The 19876-nt window shown below is 40.3% G+C and overlaps 1 protein-coding gene across 1 annotated transcript in view; it reads left to right on the forward strand.

Moving 5' to 3' along the window:
* Positions 1-238: 238 nt before the first annotated feature.
* Positions 239-19876, forward strand: part of LOC308659850 (uncharacterized protein) — a 32598-nt gene continuing 12960 nt past the window's right edge. The window contains exons 1-5 of the mRNA XM_081313878.1: positions 239-389; positions 2994-3080; positions 3654-3749; positions 6286-6491; positions 15959-16286. Coding sequence (XP_081170004.1) covers positions 3017-3080; positions 3654-3749; positions 6286-6491; positions 15959-16286 — 694 coding nt within the window. The 5' untranslated portion in view covers positions 239-389; positions 2994-3016. The remainder of the gene's footprint in view (positions 390-2993; positions 3081-3653; positions 3750-6285; positions 6492-15958; positions 16287-19876) is intronic.

Genomic DNA, 19876 nt, shown 5'->3' on the forward strand with positions numbered 1-19876 from the left:
GCGCTCTGGAATAAAATGCTTAAAATGTATTGAAATGTACTGATATTCCTGTTATTACGTACTACTCTCCTCGGTCTTTGTGATTAATCTCACAAATATCCCCCAACACGTCTCAACACGGTAGCTGAAAGCCAAGAAAGCATTTCACTTAGCTAACGAGCTTCATGACGTACGGGCCAATCAGGGATGCTAAACCTTGTTAACTGGCCAATGAAAATTTAACATGGGCTGGCCCCGCCTCGCCCGAGTCAGATACATGAGTTTCCCGAATCGAGAGCGCCGGGCGTAGTCTGACAGCGGCGGCGAAGTCGGTCTCAATTTCCCGTGACCGTCCTGGTGGTGATTTACCTTCTCGTCTGGGAGTCTCCGCGTTGTTTAAGCCTTCTCTCGTAAGTATTTGCTCTTTTTTTTCCTCCCCCTCCGTTTGAAAACGAGGCCTCTAGAGCGGGGGCGTGTGCGTTTTTTAGTTGGCTTTCTCAAATTCTCCTTTTTAAACCCGCTAGCCCAGGGGTAGGCAACCTCGGCTCTTTTATGACTCACGGACTTCAACTCCCAGAATTCCTGAGCCAGCTACGCTGGCTCAGGATTTCTGGGAGTTGAAGTCCGTGAGTCATAAAAGAGCCGAGGTTGCCTACCCCTGCGCTAGCCGGATACTAACTGTTAGCTTGACTCCGCCGCACGTAACGTGGAGAATGACCTCCCCGCTAGCTAGTCTCGGGTTTTAGCTTGGGGTTAGGGCGGGATTGGATAGCAGGAGGCCCAAAAGAACGAGCGAGGAGGCCAAAAGAAAAAGGGGAAAAAAATTAGCGGCTTGCGTTGCATTGGCGTGTCGAGTTGCTTTTGTTTTGCTCGGCAATCCAAATTTCACCACCTCCCCTCCTCGGGTGTATTATTTCTTCTTCTTCTTCTTCTTCTTCTTCCTCTTCCTCTTCCTCTTCCTCTTCCTCTTCTTCCTCTTCTTCTTCCTCTTCTTCTTTCTCTTCTTCTTCTTCTCTTCTTCTTCTTCTCCTCCTCCTCCTCCTCCTCCTCCTTCTTCTCCTCCTCCTTCTTCTCCTCCTCCTTCTTCTCCTCCTCCTCCTCCTCCTTCTCCTCCTTCTCCTTCTTCTCCTTCTCCTTCTCCTCCTTCTCCTTCTCCTTCTTTCCAGCTGGTTTCCTTCGCTTAGCGTAGAAAGTTAGGGGAGCGGGTGGCCGCCTTCAAGCCGACGCTGAAAGGTGGAAGCGGACAAGCATTTTGGACTCGGTTCCAAAAAGGTTTATTAATGGACGCGCCAACCTGACAGCTGCATCCAGCTCTTTCGAGCAGCGCGTCTTTTTTCGGGACGACGCCTAGTCGCCCGGAGCGTCCCAAAGCTTTGCTCCACTCAAAAGGCGCGGGCGCACGTCCACACGAACAAAAGATAGCACGCCTAACTTGGTGGAGCCCTAAGCTACGTAAAGCTTGAAAGCTCCTAGATTACACCACTAGATCTCTCAAAGGTGCGTGCCAAAACTGGATCTTCGAATAACATCTACACACACACACACACCCCACACACACCCCTCTACACCTACACTTACACACACACACCTACACACAAACGCAGCCTTGAGTTATTTGGGGGGGGGGGAAAGGCAGGATAAAATATGCTTTTTAAATTAATAGCAAGCATTTAAAATGAAAAATCCGACTTGAATGAACTCATTAGCAAAATCGGAAAACCCACCCGTATACAATTTTAACACGTTTTTCTTCCTTGATGTCTCAGAAGTGACATTTATTTATTTATTAAATTATCTCACCATCAGATGAGTTTACATTTAAAATCTTAAGATAATAAATATTGCCATTAAAAAGGGACAAACATGGCTAAGGAAAGGGGAAAGATACAAACAAGGTGTGGGGGCAGAATCTTTTCTCAATCCATTAACCACTTCTGGCATGACACACCCTATCCTGGCTCCAGGCCAATTAACAGAGACAGGTTTTAAGGCCTTTTGGGAACTCTCATAAAATGAATTCTTTCCTCCAATGATAATGCTGTGCAGTTATTGCCGTTTTAAAACTTAACAAGTAAAGCATGCATTAAAAAATTGTGAGGCCCTAGCTTATATTTAAATGTAACTTTGGTGCTGCAGCATAGACATACTGAACTTTTAACTACCTTCCTATGACTTTTTAATAAAGTATAGCATTTGGCAACTAGATTGCCAGCTTCATACTCTTGTCACATGGAGCACTTACTGTTAATGTGTTAAGGATGTGCATAGAAAGAATTGAAAATATGGCTAGAAGGAATTAATAGAAAATAGGTGAGAAGTTTTAAGAAAAAGTGTGAAGCAATATATGGGTGTGGTAGCAAAAAGGATGGGACTGTATGGAAATCTATCATTAATAGTGTTGATGATAACTAATTTTAGCTGTTTTCTCTCATTTTTTTTTCTTTTTTGCTCTTTGCATCATGCTGTTTACCACCAATAAGAATGATGTGGCTGTGCAATTTAATTGGCATTTGTACCGTTGGGCTCACAAAATGCTTGTACTCATTTGGGATTCTGATTGTTATGAGACAAAAGTCCCATGTGATTATGCAGAAAAAAATCAATTTAAATGATACAGCTAATGAGAGATCTCCAGCAAGAGTCTTTTTACTAAACAGTGATATGAAATGTGTTTAAGTACATAAACATTTTTTTCATATTGTGATAAATTCCAATTTTTTGATATACAACATAAAAGTACTTTCAAATTTAATAGAAATATTTCATTTTAGTGGTTTCATTTTAGAGACTAATAATTCAACAGGCCTTACCTTCAGTCTCGATGCTTTTCAGGAATGTTCTGTCATGCCCCCCCAAAATTATATTCCTATTTAGCACTCATAAAAGTTTTATATAAGGCTGGAATAATGACATGGATATAGACAGTTGAGGCTTGGCAGACAAATACTGTTGCTCGGTTTAGATTATTGCACTTATTTTGGAACATCTGATAGGACATTTTTTTTATTATGTAGGTTGAATAGGAGACACAAAGAAGATGAAATCCCTTTTGGTCACCCCTGTCATTACTGCCTTTGTTCTGGCTTTGTTCCTCCATTCAGGTAAGTAAGTGAACCCAATGGTAAATGGAAACCGAATGATAACAGTGCAGGGGCCAGAAGAATAGAATAGGGAGCTGAAGGTGGCTCATCATTCCAAGGGCTGACTGAGTTTTAGCTTGATGCTTTGGAATTATATGGATGATATAATTCATGATAGAACAAATTTTATCCCTTTGAATGAGAGATTCCTGACTGGAATTTTATGAAACTGTCTTTTATAAAGAGGCAAATTGTTGGAGCAATCCTAGGCATCCAGTTTCAAGGGAACTCTTGTTGTTTTTGTGTCTGTCTTTGAGTCAGTTTGGACTCCTGGCAACTATATGAACAATTCCATGCAGTTTCCTTGGCAAGATTTTTGGAAACCTGAACTCTTGCTTGTTCAGTTGTGCCACTTGTGAAGCTGTGAATGATAATGCAATAATTGTAAATACATGGATTGGTCACAAAGCTGTTTTTTTAACATGGTTAAAACTTTGAACAATCGCTAAACAAAAGAATTACTTATAATTTGTTTTCTATCAGGAAAACAAAAGGGAACATTGTGTTTAGCTTCTTTTTTCCTTGTTTATTTAGGAAGTGCTTTAGTGTGCTACAATTGTCCATTTGCTAACTGTGACAGAAACATAACCTGCAAAGGCGAAGAAGATACTTGCCTTATAGTATATGATGGTAGGTATATTACTTTATCTTTTATGTTTAATTTCTGAAGAAATATATAAATTTATTAATATGATTTTATACTGATTTTAATTATTCTGAGCAGCTTAATATGCACAAATGAAGTCAGCAATAAAATTTCAATATATAGTGTCACCTAGAGGGAACAACAATGCCCCGCCTAACACACATACTGTTTGCATGTATGCCTTTGAGTTGTTTTTGACTTCTGGTGACTGACTGGACAAATCCCTGCAGTTTTCTGGGCAAGTTTTTTTGGAAATAGTTTGCCATTGCCTCCTTTGTAGAGCTGAGAGAGCATGACTGGCCCTAAATCACCCAGCTGGCTTTATGCTACAGAGAATTCTGACTGGATCCTAGAAGAGAGCATTGCTTAATCAATGGGATCTGTAGCAAGCCAAATCTGTCAGTTGTTACAGGATGGGCAGAAACCGCAGGAAAGAGACGGTCCCATAGATAACTAGCCTATATGCCTTATAGGGCTTTTACACATGACAATCAGCATCTTGAAAGTCTCTTCCCAGGTGGCTCTAAACAAATTGATGCTCAGGTGGCTAGGCTAGTAGTACTGCTTCTGCCCATCTCGTCAGAATTTACAAGGTAGTTGGTAGCACCAGCAAGCCAAACAGCAGTCTGTGCATAACGAAGGGCAGAGAATATCCTGCCCTGGGACAAAAATCAAATGTGTGATTTCCAGCATGCATTGGGCCCTCAATTGTTCCATTCTCCAGCATCTCAGCTCCAGCCCTGTAGACCACAGGAACTGTTTTTCTGCACATCAGTGTTGTTTTCTGTTACACAAGTTCTCCCTCAGCTGGTTCTGCCAAAGTGCTCAGTCTGGTCAGTTAAGGCTGCAGTGAAGGGCAGCCACTGAGGCTCTTGACCGAGTTGTACCCCTGCGGCCCCTGACCCGGTGCAGGGGGGGTTTACTATTGTTATTTTATTGGGGTTTTAAGATGTATTTTTAGTATATGGGCATGTATTTAATTATTTTTTAACTTTTGTAATCTTGTATTTTTATTCTTGCCCTGTTCACCGCCCTGTTTCCTTCGGGAGAAGGGCGGTATAGAAATATTATTAAATTAAATTAAATTAAAATTATCACACACCTAATGTCTTCCCCAAACCTAATTCTATACTTATTCATCTCAGACAGGTAAAGATCCTCCTCTACAAGCAGGCCCCACTTTGACTAAAAACTAAAATGTAAAATGTATTTTAGATTTGGCTTTTGTATGGCTTCCCTCTATATGTTTTATTTAATGCCTTAGGACAGGCATGTCAAACTCGCAATGTCATGTGACATCGCATGGCATATAGCGACTTTTTCCCCATTGCCAGCAACGGGGTAGGCGCAGTTTCAGAGTGGGCCGGCAGTTTTACATGCCTGCCTTAGGATAACCTGGCATATGCTACCTGTGCAGTCTTAAAGCAGAATGCTTTTTGGTGATAAGGATGGGTTGTGGTAAAGAGGCCCCACTTTGATCTTTCAGCTGCTACGTTATAAAAAAACAAATTAAGAAACATGGTGCATAGCATAATTTTGCATTGGAGGCAAAATAAAACTATTTTTCCTGTTTTTATTGTTAATTAGATAAAAAAGCAAAACAAGCAAAAAAGTAAAAGAGATACATATGCATACACAACATTTTACACTAGAGCAAATGTTGAAAAGAAAATGTGACTGAAAAAAAAATTGTCAAGGACCAAATAAATACCCAGGCGAGCAGGGAAGTTGAGGAGAACTGATGCTGAGCACCCTTAGGTCTTGGAAGAACAGTGAATAGTTTTGCAAAGTTAATAGTGGACTAAACTGAGTTGTATTCCCACGTGCTTTCCTTGGAAAAGCCGTTTTTCAAGGAGGAACCAGCAGCTCCGCAAACTCCTGAAAGAGTCAAGCAGGCAGGCTTATGTGAAATTCTAGGGGGCTTGGATTTCAAATTGAAATTTCAAAAGCGAGCAAACTATCCTGCGTTTTGAATAATGCAGGTGCTCATTTTCAAATAACATCTTAGAGCAGGGGTGTCAAACTGCTGGCCTGCCCGCCGGACACGTCATAACAAAACTGCGCCCACCCCATTGCCGGCAATGGGGAAAAAGCTCCGATACGTTGTGTGACGTCACGTGACGTCGCAAGTTTGACCTGTCTGTCTTAGAGGCTTTTAGTTAGTCTATAGCAGAATAACAGAGCTGGGAGAGCCTAATCCTATCCCCTGCTCAAGCAGTTTCTCTCTCCCCCACAATATGAGATTATGTCATTTTCTGATTGATTTTTTTAAATTAAGAGTTTGGGACATTTCAAAATATTTAAAGCAACTTTTTAAAACTCCGTTTTGGGATTTTATATAGAAAAGTGGGGTAGAAATAGTCTTACAATATCATTTAAGGTGTTGCTTTAATTTAACAACTGATAAAAGGTCAAAGTACTGAAGAGATTACCTTTTCTACCTATAAACACAGAAAACGTTTTTCTAATTAAGTGGGATAGAACCTAACCTTATAATCTTCATTTTTTCCCCTTTTTTAGGTCCAAAAAATATATCTCAGTGCTGGAAGGATTCTGACTGTAATGTAAACTTTATTTCAAAACATTTCTCAACAAAAAAATTCAGATACAGATGCTGCCAATGGAATTTGTGTAACGATGCTCCAAATGTTGTAGCTAGCAAGATAGCCCTCAGTGGGGTTTTCTTGCTGACTTTTGCTCATATCTTAAGGTTTTTAGTCTGGAACTGAAACGGGGCAATTTTTTCCAGTTTAAAAAGCTAACGTCTTTTGAGAAAGTATTCCTATATTGGAGAAGATTAAATTATTAAGATACAGTATTCAGTAGATACAATTTGTTTGCTCTACTGCACTTTTCGTATTTTTTCTTACATTACTCAATTTCTATTGGAAACTTACGTTTAATGTGTAAGGCATTCATATTAGCCAAATGTGGACTTGCTTGTGTTGGGAACAACTTTTGAATCTCACAACTACATTTTAACTTGTAAGCAATTGTTGCAATAAAAGCGCTATTGTATATTTAAGCCTGGATTGATTTTTTTTGTTGTCGTTTTGTTTACCTTCAGGCTCTTTTTGATGCCAAAACTGAAGCTTTTCCAGTATGCTAAACCATTCTAGTTGTAACAGTGAATGACCCAACATCTCCTTGCAACATTCATTGGTGGTTCCTTATCAACATTGAGTGGCTTATCTTTGATTAAATGAACTGTCCAAATTCAGACTGGCTACCATTCCGAAGTAGCACTTTGAGGCCTATTTATTTAGTACTTATTAGAATAATGTCACTACTAACGGGAAAGACTTTTTGTTTGGACAACATGTTTAAACTTAGAAAAGCCACAGCTTGGTATTAAAAACTGAAAATAGGAAGCAATGAAAAAACATGGGGGTCTGTGTGCACTGTGCTGGGGTGGGTTGGTTGAAAGACAGCTCTTGGTTTTTTTTACCTTCATTTAATTATTATGCTTTTATAGTTATCACATTTTAGAATCATCCATGTACCTCACACAGGGACTCTAGGCGGTGTATAGTAAAATATTAAAATATAAAAACAGTATAAAGTTAAAAATTTAACGAAGAGGCAAGGGTGATTAAAAACTGTTAAAAAATAATTGAAAGGCAAGGTGGGGGGGACCTTCAGAGTACTAACCCCAGCTCCACAGCTGTATGCTCCTATGGGCTCCCCATGAAGGCCACAAAGCCATGTTTTCATTCCTTTCTGGAAGGCCAGGAGAGTGGGGGCCTGTTTCAGGTATTTTTGGTGGGAGGGGAATGCAATGGCTCTCTTCCTGGACCCCACCAGTCGGATTTTTTTTTAACTGGCAGGGACTGCAATATATCTATCTCTGCTTTTATGCCATTGTAAGCCATCTAGAGCCATTTTGGATAGTGAGATGGGTGGCGTATATATTGAATAAAAAAATAGTGTGTCCTGATTTTTCATCAAATGCATTCTTCTTTTGTCCTAACTTGGCTACATAATTACGTGGGTGTTCTTGAAGATGCCCACATATGGAATGGACAAGAAGCCATTATTTCAGCAGCCGATAATCACTAGTAATCTTGGTATTTTTGTATCTCTCTGCTGCCGTTAACTGGTCATGCAAATTTTGTACACATTCTACACATTCAGATATCTTAACAGATGATTGCATCAGGTAAGATTTTTGCAACAGTTTCATTGATTGTGCATAATTTGAGAAACTTCTGTTGCTCACTCTGTGCATAATTTGAGAAACTTCTGTTGCTCACTCTTACCAAAGTAAGTTTGGTAAGAAAACGTACAAAACTGAAAGCTGGGTTAGTTTATTGATTTGTTAACTTAAAGGCATAAGACTCCTGCTTTACTCATTCATGTGCTAATCTGAAATGCTTGGTTTTTCAAAGAGAAACATTCAAATAAGTCCCTCTACACAGGCTGTATCTAAGGTCCAAGACACGTTTAAGCTTCTGATTATATTTGTATTTAAATTTAAGACATTTTTACACCTTCCCATCTTAAAGCCAAGCTGGGGGTGGGGGAGAGGCTTAAAAGTCATATCTAGAAACAAAAGGCAATAAACGCTAAAACAGAAAAACGGGGCCCTGCAATCACATTTCACTGATGCAACCCACCATATACTACTCCTGCACTGACCTCACACTGTCTCAGCATGTGGGGGAAGAGCCAGTTCTTGAGTGGTCTCCAGAGATTAAAAGGGTAGGGACCCACGGTTGAGTCAAAGTTGATTCTTTCCCATCCAGACCCTCGTAGCACCCAAGCTTTCAGTTGGCACCATGACGGCATCACCTACATGGCTAGGAGTAGAGATGTATAATTGGGCATAATTAGTATATTGATGATACTGCACCCATCCTGACAAATTTTCTCATCCAGTGGTTTAGATACATAGACATCTTTTTTTATCCTGTTTGTATAACATACCCTAAGCTAAAAGGATTTACTTTTACACTTTTTGACTGGTAGACTTATCATTGGTTTCCCCGGTCTCTGAAATTTTTTCAACAGTTGTGAAAATAATAGTGGAAGAAGTTATTTGTGTAATTATGTGAAAGTGCTATCTTCTTGCACAGGCCATGATGGTGATTTGTAGTTTTGGAACAAAACTAAGATAATGGCTCCTCTCTCAGGTCACTGTATGGATGCTCATATATTGTCCATGTAACTGGAATTAAAAGATCAGAAGAAGTGGATCAAATTCCAGGACAAGATTGTTTAAGTAATTCAGATGATATTTCTGTAAAATGCAATTATTTCACCATAAATAATTTTAAAGTGTTTTAACAAAACCTGTGATGTTGAGCAGCAGAAGCTTCTATTGGAATACATGAAACAGTGCCTCCAGGGAATCTTTTAATCCCTGGCTTGTTTAAAACTTCAGATAATGGATGCCTACAAATTTAAGACCTTACAAAATTTAAGACACTTGGAGTTGTGCTCCTATAATTGTTACATTCCTCAAGACTAGCACTAGAGGGTTCACCTCTTACACCTTTGAATACAGGCCATTGGATTGAAACACCACTGATGTAAAATGCGGGGGGGGGGAGGGAGGGACTTTCCACATCTTTCTTTACAACCTCTTCAGCATTGCAAAGCATTGGAAAGAGAAGGCAACTAAAGGGTTAGCCATATTGGACCTAATTCTCACTAACAGCCACAGGAACGTTGGGGGGGCGGGGGAGTGATCATGCAATATTGGAATTCAACATTATGTAAGCACAAGCAATAGAATACAGTAAAACTAGAGTCTTGGACTTCAAGAGAGCTAATTTCTAATAAACTTACAGTTTGGGAAGGATTCCATGGATGAGAATCCTCAAGGGGAAAACAACTCAAGAAGCTTGGGAAATTTTGAAAAGTGAGATAAAAGCCCAGTCTAGCACAATACCAATAAAGAAAAAAAATAACAGCTCTCAAAAGAAACCAGCATGGCTGCATAAAGAACTCTCTGATAAATTGAAAGACAAGTGGAAAGAGGGGCACATAACTTAAGGCACAATATCAGCAAATAGCCCCAGCTTACAAAGATGAAGTGAGGCAAGCTAACTGAACTAAGGCTTGCAACAAAAGTCAAAATTAACAAAGCTTTTTTCAACATGTAAAAACCAAGAAAAAAGTCAAGGAAATGATTGGCTCATTAGTGGGAGAAAGGCAAGAAGGTGACAAGCAACAGGGAAAAATCAGAACTATTTAACTCATTTTTTGCAACTGTCTTTCCACAAAGGGAAAAAACAGCCCAACCTATTAAAACAATACAGCAAAAACAGATTAGAAACATAAGATAGGCAAGAAAATGATAAGTGAGCACCTGTCCAGCCTAGAGGAGTTCAAATCACCAGGACCAGATGGATTACACCCCAAGGTTCTCAAGGAACTGGCAGATGTGATCTCAGAACCACTGAACTATATCTTTCAAAGATCCTGGAGCACTGGGGAACTACCAGAGGCCTGGAAAAAAGCTGATGTAGTTCCCATTTCCAAAAAAAGGGGGGGAAATGGACCCAGGAAATTACAGACCTATCAGCCTGACCTCAATACCTGGGAAGATTCTGGAAAAGATAATCAAACAATGAATCAGCAAACACCTAGAGGCAAACAAAGTCATTACCAAAAGCCAAAATGGGCTTATCAAAAACAGATCATGTTAGACAAATCTTATTGCATTCTTTGACCAAGTGGCAAAATTAGGGGACCTGAGGAGTGCTGTGGATATAATTTATTTGGACTTCAGTAAGGCATTTGATAAAGTAGATCACAACCTACTACTTGATAAGATAGAAAAATGTGGCTTAGACAGCATCACCACCAGATGGATTCGTAACTAGCTGACCAACAGTACTCAGCATGTAGTCCTCAATGGATTTGTATCTATATGGAGCGAAGTAAGTAGTGGGGTGCCCCAGGGCTCTGTTCTCGGCCCAGTGGTTTTCAACATCTTCATCAATGATTTGGATGAGGGGATAGATGGGGAACTCATCAAATTTGCAGACAACACCAAGCTGGCAGGAACAGCAAACACTCCAAAAACAGGCTTAAGATACAGAAGGATCTTGACAGACTTGAACATTGGGCACTATCTAACAAAATGAAATTCAATTGTGAAAAAAGTTAGGCAAGAAAAACCAAATGCATAGGAGGTACAACAGTAGAAACTGTTTGAGGGATCTTGGAGTCCTAGTGGACAATCACTTAAATATGAGCCAGCAGTGTGCTGTAGCAGCCAAAAAAGCCAACACAGTGCTAGGCTGCATTAACAGAAGAATAGAGTCAAGATCACGTGAAGTGTTAATACCACTTCACAATGCCTTGGTAAGGCCACACTTGGAACACTGTATCCAGTTTTAGTCACCACAATATACTGTAAAAAAGATGTTGAGACTCTAGAAAGTTTTTCTTGTATTGTGTCCTGTCTTGGGGATGAGATTGAAAGATTCAAAAACCCTTCAAAGAAGAGGTGGCTCATACTTGGGAGAAATGGGGAAAACATTCAAAAGGACTTAGGCTAGAACAGAGGAAGCAAATAGATTGGTATTTAACAGGGAGAAATACAAATGTAAGAAAAATTAAACACATGCAGGATGGGGGAAAACTGACTTAAGAGCAGGACATGGGGGAAGGGCTTGGATGTATTAGCGGGATCATAAACTCAACATGTCCCAACAGTGTCATGAAGCTGCAAAGAGAGCCATAGACATCATGAGCATCAAAAAGAACACGGAGTCCAGATCAAAGGAAGTGATTTTCCCACTACTCTGCCTTGGTCATACCTCGCTTGCATTCTGTTTTTTTATCCTTCATTATCAGTCACTCCTTTTAGGAGTAAAAGATCATGCCTTCTGATTAGTTTCTTTCCTAGTGTGCTGTGATGTATTTTTACTTAAAATATAATAACAATTTCTAAATGTGCATATATATTATGCATACTAGACATACTATTTAACAAAATAAATTACATTATTGGGAAGCTTATATTACAGGAGGCACAGACTTATAGATGCTGAGATGTGTGCAGTTCTCCCTACTGTATTTAAATTATTTAAACGTGACATGTTTGCATTCTTTTTAATAAGGTGACACAGAGGTACATATACCTTAAGTTCTGCCCCAGAGGTTCATATGCTGTACGTTCCATTGGGTTGTCTCAGTGGCATTGTATCTTCTTCTGATGTCTCCCTTGGATGACTCCCCAGACTCCTTCTCAGATGCCAGCTCAGTGGAGGATGAGCCCATTCCTGGCAGGTCAGGAGCTGACTTGATTGATGGCTCTGAACTACTTAGACTACTTGAGAGGAGAAAGCCCTGTCTGTCTTGATGAGCTGCACTGGAAATCTGGCTATTTATCACAGCAGACAGGTGGAAGCATTGCTGGGAACGTGTTTATTTTCTAGTTGTGTGGTTTTGGTCGTGTTTCCTGCTTCACTCTCGATTGGCACAGTGTTTGGAATTGATTCGTGCCTTGTAGACTCTGGATTTCTCTTGGCTTGTGAGCTCTCTTGTGTGTGGATTTAAGTTTGACTGGTGGAGTTATTTTGTTTGAGCAACTTTCAGTTGCTTTGTGGTCTATTAGGCTATTGCTCCATGGACTAATGTTGACCTGTTCATGGCTGAACATCATTTGGGACCCTTTCCTTCTCCTCTTTTCCTCTTCAATGAAAGATAAATTGCTGGACAAAAAAGTCTTTATGAGCAGGACTCTTAGTATGAGGGGTGTTTCGTGCTCTCTGAGCTTGGTTGTTTTCTTGCAGATGTTTCATTACCCAAACTAGGTAACACCAACACTGAGAGGGCAAGCCACTATAATATTAACTGAAAGCAAACCCCACTCCTTACTAGCACTGAAGATGTTACCTAGTTTGGGTAATTACTTAGTTTCTGCAAGGAAACAACTAAGGTCAGAGAGCACCAAAGACCCCTCATACTAAGAGTCCTGCTCATAAAGAATCTTCCTATTACACGTCGTGGCATATGGGCACAGGAAGACGGAATTTCGTCTTCCACATTTGATTTCGTCCCACTGGGGACCCTAAAAGGGTTGAAGGTCACCACAGAGAGGTGACAAAGAAAGAGGGACCCTCATTGATTGTGGAGTGGCAGTGGCCCCTCTGTTTGATCTGAGGAAGCCCTCCAAACTGGCAGGGGAAAGACTGGCTGCACTTCTGTGGCTAGTCAAAAGCTGCTGTCAACCAAAGAAAATAAGCGCTAACAAGCAACTCTTGAGCAACCTGAATGGAACTGGGCCAGACTATATTCTCTATTATTTTAAGACATTTCCTGGAAAAAACCACCCAAAACAAAGAATCTTCCCTGATGAGAAAAGAATCCATTCCCTCAGGAAAAGAAAAGGGGCGAACTAATTGCTTGGGGGAAAACAGAGAAAATTACAAGATTAATTTGGAACCAATATTGGTATATAGCTTTGAAATTTAGGGAGTAAAAGTATTTTTCAGACTTTTTTTTAGAAAAGTTTGTAATATACCGTAAGTTTGGATTTAAAAAGCTGGAAGACAGTGTTAATGACATCTAGTGGAGAACCACGACAGTACAATTTATTATTAAAGGAACTTGGCTTGAAGGCCAGACTCGGATAAGACCTTGATTGTCCTTGGAAACTTTCATTTTTGCAGACTGCAGCTGGGAAAAGGGAAAAAAACCTCTTGGGCTGCTTATCTGTGTTGGGGACCCTATTGGGCTATAAAGACTAGATACAAAAACAAAATGAGTGTTCCATACTTAGCCTTAAATGGTAAAAAATCATCTTTAATACCTGTCTCCAAAGCTCCTAGCTTGATATACTAGCAAGAAAATGTTGATCTCAGAAAGAAATTATTTCTATGTTGAAATCAATACAACAGACAATTGTTTTATTTCATGATGAGACTAAAAATAATGCAAATGAGATAAAAGAACTATTTTGTAATCTAAACTTACAAATCCAGACAATGACTACAAAGAAGAAACTAATAATCCAGAAAACAGAAGAAAAATTAAAAGAAACAGATCCAAAGACAGAGGACCTAAAGTAAGGAATTAACAGATGGATACAGACAAATGAAAAATTAGAAGATGCGGTGTTAACACCGGAAATGAACAAGAAATGAACAAGACATCATACTTGTCAAGATCTCAGAACACATTTGAGGATAAGGAAGAAAAGCTGATTGAATGGATGATAAAGCTGTTAGGAGAAATGCTGAATATTGACAAACAAGAAATGAAAAGAAAAACTGAAGGAGAAAGATGGAAGCTGTTTAATGAATATTAATGGGTTGAGCGTTCTTCCAAAAATACTTCAATCAAATTCTCTTCCTCATTCCAAACAATATATACAAAAAACAGAAAGAATTACTTGATGATTCAAATGTACTGACTTGGAAAGGTATTTTGCAAAATAAGAAAGCTAGAGTAAGGAATTAACAGATGGATACAGACAAATGAAAAGCTGAAGAAAATAGAGGATTGGACCTGTTAGATGAGATATTATATATTAAGCAGATGTTTGAATATGGTTAAGAAAATAGATAACTGTTAGCAGTGCTTTTTTTGTAAAAGAAAAAGGTGCCGGAACTCACACGTCATACATAAAAAAAGAATCCTGCTCATAAAAATTTTTTATCTTCCATTGAAGGAGAAAAAAGGCGGAAGGGAAAGGGGAAAACATCAGTGATTGATAATTTATTTGCTCAGTGGTTTTGTCTTGTTTTTCACACTGACTATGCATCTGTGTGGGCTTGTTTCCTCATTCCTTGTATTTTGGCTTGGTGAAGAACCTGGATTCTTCTGGTGGCTGCTCAAAAGAAGATTTTGCTTTCTTGAGGTACACTGATCCATGAGAATTTGTGACTCAGAGAATGGGACAATGCAACTGGACATGCATTTTCATGTGATATTGCTAAAGATAAATATTTAGACTTATTCAATAATTTTACATCTGCGTTGCATGAATTATCCAAGAGTGCAAAACTCTGTTTGGTACAAAGCCAAACCGAGTCTGTTACTTGATTCCCAAGTGCATAAATGTTTGGTTATATTAACAGGAATATAAGAATTAGAGCCACAAATAATAATAAAAAGAAACATGCTAAAGGTTGATATGGGCATACACAAAAGTAGTTGAGTGTGTAGAAAAACAATTCACACAGTGGTAACTTGGTATTCAACTGCTTTGGGTACTCAACAGATTTTGACATGTTTGTTTGATACTCAACGCACAAGCTAAAACTTGTCAGTGTTGGCTGCCTTGTGACACACTGCATTATTCCTTATGGGAAACAAATGTTTGATATTCATCATGCCTCCCAGAACCAAGTACAGAGGTACCAAATTATTTGTCTGAAAATTTGTTAAATTAAAACAATTCTTACAACCAGTAAAAGTCACACACTATTTAGCAGGAGTCACAATTCTGATCTGTAAATAAAACATAGTTTGATCTTTTTCTCAAAAAACAGGTCCCAAATGTAAATCTGTTGATAGCTAACATCAAATATCAAAACTCCTCTTGCCAAACAAAAATTAGAAGAGTTAATACTTTGTCAGCCAAATAAATCCAAACAATTGTCGTTGTCGTCGTCGTCGTCCTCCTCCTCCTCCTCCTCCTCCTCCTCCTCCTCCTCCTCCTCATCTCAGCCATTGTCTATCCACTGCAGAATTCAGAATAGAATAGAGCTGGAAGGGACCCTGGAGGTGTTCTAGTCCAGCCCCCTGCTCAAGCAGGAGGACCTATACCATTTCAGACAAGTGACTGTCTAGCCTCTTCTTAAAAATCTCCAGTGATGGAGAGCCCACGATTTCTGAAGGCAAGCTGTTCCACTGGTTAATTGTCCTCACTGTTAGGAAGTTTCTTCTTAATTCCAGGTTACTTCTCTCTTTGATCAGTTTCCCGTCATGCCCTCTGGTGCCTTGGAGAACAATTTGACTCCCTCTTCTTTGTGGTAGCCCCTCAAATACTGGAATACTGCTATCCTGTCACCCCTATTTTTTCTTTTCTTTAGACTAGCCAAACCCAATTCCTGCAGCCGTTCTTGATATGTTTTAGTCTCCAGGCCTTTGATCATCTTAGTTGCTCTTCACTAAGCTCCCTCTCACAGTTACTGTTTTTGAGCCAGGATGAAGGCCGTGTTATGACCCAGGTGGTCAAGGCAAGGCAGGCCTTTAGAGATTTCTTTATTTCTCTTAACAAATGTTCCAGCCAATGGCCCTCCAACAACCGGTAAGGGTCCATCCTCACACTACCCTGAAGGCAGCCACCTCAAACATCAGCCCCTATAGTACAAAGAAAGCCCACAGAATAGGAGCACACTCACAGGGCAAAGTCCAACCTTCCAAGTCCAATCCACCAGGCAGGGCCCAGGCACAAGACAAGGGCACTCCTCAGGACAAGAAACAGGTTCTAGAAAAGAAGCAGTTCCAAAGCCCCAGGGAAGCAAAGGCCAAAAGCAGTCCACAAGAGAAGGGCGAGGTCCAAAACAAAAGACAAAGGAGCAATTTTCCAAGTGAGGCAAGGCAAACCGCAACAGGTATGAGTCGTAGCCAGGGGAGTGTAAACCAATGCAAACAATTGTTCCTGGCAAAGACTAACTCCCCATAGCTTCTCCTAAAGTTACTTCCCTCCAGGTCTTCCTTGTGAGGAGGGGGTGAGGCGATCTCCTCCTGAGTAGCCTGCCAGGCCTTCTCTGGGTTTGCCTACACTCCACTCTCCTTGCCCTTGGATTGAGTGGAGGAGGCAGCAGTTCCTCATCAGAGGAGATCAGCTGCCTATCAGCACCACTGCCGGTCAGCAGCCGATCCTCCTGTGTCTGTGCAGGCAGGCAGCTTTCCGTCTGGTTGACCACCTCTCCCAATCCCTGAGAGGCCCAGGACAGCACCGTCCTCAGCCCCTGACGTGCCTTCTCTGTTGAACGGTCCAAGCTCCAACTCTTCCTCCTCCTCCTCCGAACTAGCCTCTGAGGGGGTCATGATAGGCCTCTTCTGCATGTTTCCAACCAAAGGAACAACTTGCTAAACATTTTTATGATCATTAAATTGGTACATCAAGGATAAAGACTGATCGTTAATTTGGCACGTGTCAAAGATAAAAAGAGAACAAACAGAGTCAGTGTATCTCAGGATAGAAATCAAATTTGAGCAAATACTAGATGAATAATGGAAACATTAAGAGAATTTTCAAAATAATTCTATTTTTGTTCTGGATTGCATTGATCATTTAAAACTGGAAGTCTCTTAAAGTAATGGGTATATCCAAGCATTTGATTCTTTTGATAAAAATTTTATGATAACCAGGAAAAAAAAGATGAGAATGGATTTGATCACTCTGGATGATTTATCATGACAAAAGGAGACAGATGGGGCTGCATTATTTTGCCATACCTATTCAGTTTATATGTTGACTATATAATGCATGCTATAGGCTTGGAAGAACTGAAGAATCCATCCTGGTTCCATCAGGAGCAATGAAGAGGCTCTGTTTGGAGGCTCCTTTAAAACTGTGCACGGCATGGGCCCAGGTTAATTGAGGTACCGTTTCACCCCAAGGGGATTGGCCCACCCCAGCCTTGCTGGCAGAGGGGGCATGGTGAGGATCCTATCAGTCAAGGAATTTCAGCTAGTGAGGTCCAGAAGAGCTTCCAAACAGAGCCTCAAACAGAGCCGGTCCTTATGCTGGATTTTTCCCCCTTTGGCATTTTTGGGAGCAACTGCACTGAAACTTAACTCTTTTCCTGAACCCCCAAATAGTTAGTCGTAATGAAACTACAACAGTACTGCAGAATTCATCTATTCAACAGGTGAGGAAAATAAGTAGAGGGACCATAATGTATGCAGCATTTGAGTGGTAAAATATTCATTCATTCATTCATTCATTCATTCATTCATTCATTCATTCATTCATTCATTTTGTTTTCTGCCCATCTTGCTTTGAAGCAACTCTGCATGGCTTACATCAATAAAAGCAATAAAACCACGGAAGATAAATATTTCAAAAGCAATATAAATAGAATTGCAATCTGAAGTAATCTTACAGTTAAAAGTTGGGAATGGAAAGAGCAGGATGCATGGTTGTGGGGGGAAGAGGTGAGATTTTCTCTTAATACATCAACCGTCTCCACTGTGATACACCCCATTGAGGTCCCAAGCTAGTTGGCAAAGCCAAGTCTAAAGGTACAGAGCCTGAGAAGGCTTTTCCGTGGACCTCAACGCCTGAAATTCTCTGTCTGATGGGGGGCACAGTATGATCCCTCTGCCGGCATGGGTGAGGTAGGCCAGTTACCTCAGGGAACCTGGGGCCATGGCATGGAGGGATTTAAAGGTAATTACCAGCACCTTCTATTGCACCTGGAAGCAAACTGGCAGCCAGTGGAGCTCATGGAGCAGTGGTGTAACATGAATCACCCTACAAAACATGAGATGATTGGGGCTTGAGTGACTGAGCGCAGGGACTTCCAGTCCAGGAAAGGGTGCAACTGGTGCACAATGTAAAGTTGTGAAAAGCTGCTCTTCAAGCAGGAGTCACAAATCCAGCAGAAACCCCAAGTTGTGGACTCGGTCTGTCTATAGTAGTGCAATCCCATTTAGAACTAAAGTTGTTAAAGTCCTGAATCTTGAAGCTCCATGCACCCAAAGCCAATTGGTCTTTCCAGGGTTCAGCCAAAGCCTTTTGCCTCCCCATCCAGGCCTTACAGCCTCCAGGCTCTGTGAGAGGGCAGTGACGGCATCACTTGGATCACCAGGGGTGGAAATATAAAGTTGATGATACTTCAACCGTGACTGAGTGCAAGGACTTCCAGTCCAGGAAAGGGTCCAACTGCTGCACAACATGAAGTTGTGGAAAGGGTGTCCTAGATGCAGCTGCTAACTACTCTTAAAGAAGGAGTCAAAAATCCAGGAGAACTCCAAAGTTATAGACTCGGTCTGTCTGGGGTAGTGCAACCCTATCTGGAACTAAAGTTGTTAAACTAAACCCTATCTGGAACTAAAGATCTTAAAGCTCCATGCACCCAAAGCCACTCAATCTTTCCAGCCAAAGCCTGTTGCCTCCCCGTTCAGACCTCACAGCCTCCAGGCTGTGCAAGAGGGCAGTGACAGCATCACTTGGATCACCAGAGGTGGAAATATAAAGTTGGGTGATATTTCAACCTGTGGTGATGAATATTCTTACCCAGTGGCTTCATGTAGATGTTAAAAACAAGTGGAGAGAACACCAGGCCCTGTGGCACACCACAATGGAGCGGTCGACGGTTGGACCTCTCACTCCCTATCAACACTGATTGACAACACTGAGAAAGGAGCCAAACCCAACTTAAATTATTAGATGAGTTAAAACAAGAAAACATAAATTACTCTTGGTTCCAATACACCCATCTGAAAGCTAAGTGGAAGCTGGATCAGAAGGTTGGCATCACAATTACAGATGAAAACTTAGTAAAACAAATTAGAGATTTAAATCGTGTGCATATAAAGAGGATATATAATGTTTTAATTGAATTGGACTCGGAAACGGAATTGGTCAAAGATTGTATGATAAAGTGGGCACAAAACATACAGGAACCAATTCCGTTGGATACTTGGGAGGTAATCTGGGTCAGAAATGTTAAATTTACTCAGGCTCAAAATTTAAGAGAAAATTTTTATAAAATGTTTTATAGATGGCATTTGGATCCCAAAAAGTTGTCTAACATGTATCCTAACCTACAGTCGAAATGCTGGAGATGTGGTAGTTTAGATGCTACTTATTTTCATATGTGGTGGACTTGTAGAAATATAAAAGCTTTTTGGATTAAAATTTGGTGGAACATTCAAAAGATTTTTAAGAGAAAGATAAAGTTTTCTCCACAATTATTTTTATTGGGTATTGTTGCAGATTGTGATACTAAAGAAATCAATTTGATGTTGAACTTGATAACAGCAGCACGGTTACTGGTGGGGTAATACTGGAGGAAGGATAGTTTTCCTACTATAGAAGAATCGGTACTTAAGGTATCGAATCTTGCAGAAATGTCTAAGATTTCTGCTTATTTGAAGGATCACTCGCAAGAAAGATATATTTCAGTTTGGAGGAGATGGATAGATTATATTCAGAATAAATATGGGACTAAAAAGTTCCATTTAGCTT

Source organism: Vipera berus, assembly GCF_964194415.1.
Source record: "Vipera berus genome assembly, chromosome: 1".
Classification (NCBI taxonomy): Eukaryota; Metazoa; Chordata; class Lepidosauria; order Squamata; family Viperidae; genus Vipera; species Vipera berus.